A 5,295-nucleotide genomic window follows, 5' to 3' on the forward strand; every position below is an offset into this window, starting at 1 on the left:
CCCCCCCCCCAGCATATCCTGGTTTTCAAGTACCCCAGCAGAGATAGGTTAAAGTTAGAAGGGACTCATAGTCAATTGACTATGTAAAGTCATAATTTGTGTCTAAAAGTTGTCTTCCTATTACAGAGTTTTCTGGTTCTCCCTGTAGAAATCATTTTTGTTTCTGAGGCCGTTCTTTCTCGAAAAGTCTAACTTACGTATTAACACTGTCCGTCTTTTGAGGTTGCCCCTTAGATATCTCAAAAAAGTTAGAGGATTAGAACGGGAGACATCGAGCATTAAAACAATCGTTCCCCAAAGTTTGTCATTAAGTCGACCCTAGGATCGGACTTGAAGGTTAAGGTTTTCAATATTTTTCTCCTAGGTATGTACTGGTTGGAGAGAGAAGGCGATGGTGTTATGATTCTGGAGATTGGAATTGGCCGGAGCTGGGAGATGCCAGCTGTATACGTTAGTATCTCAATTCACACTTTTTTGCTTTTGTCTCAAGGGTACCTTTAAAACATTAATCTGGTTAAAAATTTGGGAGATGCCTAGTTTTTCTGACTCAAAATTTTAATATTTTCTCTCTTGCTTCTTTTAAGCAAGAAATGCACTTTCGCAGAGAATATAAAAATAATCAGTAAAATGAGATTTGAATGGATGTATAATTTATAGTTGTACAGAAAAAGCTTTAGAGGTACCGTTGTAAATCGGGCATTGCCATCCTCACATAAAGGGACACTTAAAAATAGGCAGACTCCAATACAATAAAAATAGTAAAAGTAAAAAAAACCCTGTGTTTTGTAATAAGTTTAATAAAAAAATAAGAATAAAACTGATTTTGTAAAAAGATTAAAAAGATATTTTTTTTTAGCTCAAGATCAGTATAACTCCATGCAAGCTGGAATCACCAGCGGCATTGTGCTCGCTGTTCTTGTGCCAATCAGCTGTTTTATTTTCTGCTTTATCCAGCACATGCGCAATAGAGGAGATGAGGAGGATTATCCAGGAGGAAATCAGTAAGTTGGGATTCTAAGTAAATATTTTTTTTACAAAACTAAGCTTATCTTTTAAAATACGGGCAACTACGTTTTCTTCTTTAACATTTTAAGAGATATTTTTGTAAGAATTCGTAAATTTTTTTGTCATAATCGTTGAAACTTAAAAAAAAGAGATAATGTGAGATGCCACAAAACATTTTGACCCGATAAATAAAAATTTAAAAAAGACTGACAGTCTTCAAAGAATAAAAATGTTACTTCCTTACTTTTGCATATAATAAACTCTCTAGAAACTATCCTGATCGGTTGCGCCATTTTGATGATGATTATTGGATACAAAAAACAACAAAAAATACATGTTTTATATTTAAAATATAAATGGCTTCATTTACTTCCTTATTTTTTAATTAAAAAAGATGCTATAGTTTAACACAGAACTTCTGAGAGAATTTATTAAATGTCGATTTTCAAACCTACTGATAATGGAATGCTATCCTTTTATAAATAATGTAGTTTGTTTTTTATCCTGAAATGCAGTCTTATCAATACTTGAATATAAATGTATCATCAATTGTAGCAGGAAAAAACGATAAAATGTATCCGTTTGATTTTTTCTTAATTAATTTAAAAATGTATGTAAACGATAGTATCGTAAAATAGCTTTATTAAATACATGTGAACAATTTTGTACAATTAATATAATCTCGATACGGAGATAATAAATATCTAGATCTCAAAAAGATAATGGAATGCTGAAGATATTTAGTTTTTAAATGAATTATTTTAATAGAGCTCTTTAAAGCTGTTCTCGCATATTTTGCGGGTGTTTATTTAATTTTATTATTACTGATAACAGTATAAAACCCATTGAAAATTTGTCAAGACGACATTTTATAAATTCTTTCGATATCTCCAAAGTTTATGGGTTAAATTGTGTAAAGGGCTCCATATTAATTTTGTTTTCAGAGGTGTTCCAATGGATGATATGAGAGGGAACAAAAATATTTATGAAGACGACATTATCAGACGAGAATCCAGAGATAATTACAAACCAAGATAGAAAATGGAAAATGTTAAAAGAACTTTAAGAAATGATAAATTATACAAGAAACCATTTAAAGAAGTGAATTAATAATGTTATAACATTTATTTTTTAAGACAATAAAGTATTTTTTACAGTTATGATTGTAACGTGTTTTGTGAAGCTGTAACCTTAAAGCTTACAGTGATTTAGTAAATGTTATTAGTGAAATCATTTGCTTTGTTTTCTGGCTATCACTTTGTATTCTATTATTTTCTTTACTTTTTAAATATTTGCTCGGATTCTCACAAAGAATGTCAATTTATTTTTTGGAATGTATCATATGTAACATATGGACAGTATATTTGTCTAAATATTATAACTTTGCACTAAAAAAAATGGTGAAATAAACTAAAAAGCTATACATTTAATATATATGTTTATTATTTTTATTCAATATATTTAGAAATTAAAATGATATATTCTCTCCAAAAAATCTTGATCGCAAATATGATATCTAAATTACAATAATTAAATTTCGGATGCTTTTTAAACTTTAGGAATTGATTTTTTTCAAAGCAGCTGCGGAATACCATAAATGTATGGAAAATTCCTAACAGTCGTCTAGCTGAAGCTTTATTATTAGTGGATAACCCTGTAAATGCTTGACATATTTGTAAGCTTCTGAAACTCACGAAACCTCTGCAAAATTTTACTTTTCTAAACTAGTAACTATCTTACACAGCTTTTAGGCTACACCACAGTATTAAAACATGAACAAAATTTTACAATTACAGTTAAACTTTGTTCAATTTTTAAACCTTATAAATGGAATGTTTACTGCTAATTTGAGAACATTTATTAAGTTTTCAATTTTCATTCTTCAAGAGTAGATAAACTTCTTAAAATCGCTAAAACTCGAATGCATCCTAAGACTGTTGAATTATATGTTTACTAGGCTTTTAGGGCGCTTAGCCCCCATCTTCCATTTAAATTGTGAACACGTTCTTTTTGTTTACATTTTAAAACAAAGAAGAAAAAAAATTTGCGGATTTTTTAAAAAATTCGCGGATTTTCAAGAATTTAAATTTTTTACAAATGAAAACCTTTAAAACACATTTTTTTTAAATTTTTATAATTCATAAACCTTCCCTGTGGTCACGTGATGTCCCACAAAAAATTTGGGCCCGATCGGTTCAGCTGTTTTGACGTTTATTGGATACAAACAAGCAGACACCCAGACAGACAAACAGACAGACAAGCCAAATTTATATATAGAAGATGAAACTATTTGAACTTTATCACTCATGGTCACTTCATGGTAAGCATTATTATTGACCTGTTCTAAACTAATCTTTGTTCTATAATGTTAAATAAGAAGTAGATTACATATTATAGCATAGTGCTACAAAGTTTCATTGGTTCCCGAATATTTCTAAAAAAAGTTAATTTAATTTAATTTTATTTTATTTTTTTTATTTTTGGGGAAAATACAAATTTAAAATGTTTGAAGACTCTCGGAAAAACTGTTATAACAGTGTAAATTAAGACAATATTGTTATAAATAGTTATCTATATTATATTTCTCTTTTCTCAATTATGTTTATTTTATGTTTATATGTTAGCTATAACTGGGCAAACAGCTACAGCTAGATCAAATGGGCTGAATTTTTTTGAGTGAAACCATGTAACATAGGCTAAAAAAAGTTTAACATTGTTTTTTCAAAAAAAACAATTTTTTCAAAAATCTATTTTTTTCTTAATTCAAAAAAAAAACATTCCACGGGCAAATTTTTGAGTACAAACTCATTCGAGTTCACTAGCAGATGGACATTTTTGTATTAGAAAGCTAAAAGCCCCCAACATTTGGGAAAATACCCTTTAGAAGTTGGCGGTTGAGAAGCATTTTGTATCGTTTAGTTTTCTGTTTCACTTCAAATATTAAAAATGTGTCATAAAAGGAGAAATTTCTGATTGCTTTAAAGCTTTAAATCTGAAAATTTTATTATTTTTTAATTTTGATGAAAATATTTAGAAAATATTTAATTTCAAAAGAATGTCGCTAATTTAATCTATACATAACATATTTATCATTTCAGTTATTACGTAATAATCGAATCCTTCAACGTATAAATTATTCGTTCTTGTATTTAAAAGTTCTTGTAAGACCGGAACTTTCCTTGCATGGTCCAATGGGACATCAAAATATTTCATTTGTTTCTTAACTAACATTTTATTAAGATCAGAAAGATTTACAGAACAATCATTTGCAATGGAAAATAAAGGAACTGAGTTTTTGCCACAAACTCAAATATTCTTATCCCTATATCTTGGCAACCCAATGTCGTAGACCTTAGATATTTCAAACTATTAATTCTGTTAGATCAAATATCAAAGGTTTATACCCTCTGGTTGCAGAGATATAGAAATTAGAAAATTTGAGGTTTTGGCAAAAACTCAATTCCTTTCTGCCAACAGCTGTGCTTAGGTAATTTTTGCATAAATTAGAAAGAAATCTAATGCAAAGCTTATAAACTTTCTTCAATAGTCTCATAGAAAGACACACATCTACTAGTTAACATAGATTTTACATGTAAACATTGTAAAATACTTTACGTGTAAAATCTATGTTAGCTAGTAGATGTCGTATTTGCTCTGACCAAATTTGTTACTTTAAAATTCAAAATAATGATGAAACACGTTTTTTTACTCTTAACTGTAGGTTCTCAGAATTCAAAATAAATGATTAATAGGAAAGTCTGACGTAAAAGTATTTCCCCTCTTCACTTAAATCCCACCCTTCCCCCTCCCCCCCTAGGCCACCAAGGACAATTTAAAATGAACGTTTTAAGAACCTTAAAATGTATTCGGAGTACTTTATTGCATGTACAAATTAAAACTATTGGTAAAATGATTTAGTTTTTATAATTGAAATAGATAATTCTTGATATTTTTATAGATTCTTCTGAAAGTATTCCGAACCAAGATGGCGACTTTTAAATAGACGAACTGAGCCTCTTAACTATGATCAGATATACTTCAAACTATAGGTATTTAATGGTAAATGTAATTTATTGTTAACTTTCATTTAAAGAGTGACATCCCCCAAATCCCAATCACAACAGTTTCTCTTTCAACTGTTCTTCGTTGACAGAGATCTATTTCAAATGCTGTGAATAAATAGCAAAACTGACTTTGGATGACGTCACATTTATTCCTGAAAAATCAATTTTATTTTAGATCCAACACAGTTTTAAAAAATTCAAATCTTAGTATTATTTAATTATTCTA

The 5,295-nt window shown here is 29.0% G+C and overlaps 1 protein-coding gene across 1 annotated transcript in view; it reads left to right on the forward strand.

Moving 5' to 3' along the window:
* Nucleotides 1-2,165, forward strand: part of LOC111716228 (protein mesh) — a 25,056-nt gene extending 22,891 nt beyond the window's left edge. The window contains exons 37-39 of the mRNA XM_023491666.1: nucleotides 365-450; nucleotides 857-1,001; nucleotides 1,950-2,165. Of these exons, the coding sequence (XP_023347434.1) occupies nucleotides 365-450; nucleotides 857-1,001; nucleotides 1,950-2,043 (325 nt within the window). The 3' untranslated portion in view covers nucleotides 2,044-2,165. The remainder of the gene's footprint in view (nucleotides 1-364; nucleotides 451-856; nucleotides 1,002-1,949) is intronic.
* Nucleotides 2,166-5,295: the final 3,130 nt, after the last annotated feature.

The sequence above is a fragment of the Eurytemora carolleeae genome, unplaced genomic scaffold (genome assembly GCF_000591075.1).
Source record: "Eurytemora carolleeae unplaced genomic scaffold, Eaff_2.0 scaffold1978, whole genome shotgun sequence".
Lineage (NCBI taxonomy): Eukaryota > Metazoa > Arthropoda > Copepoda > Calanoida > Temoridae > Eurytemora > Eurytemora carolleeae.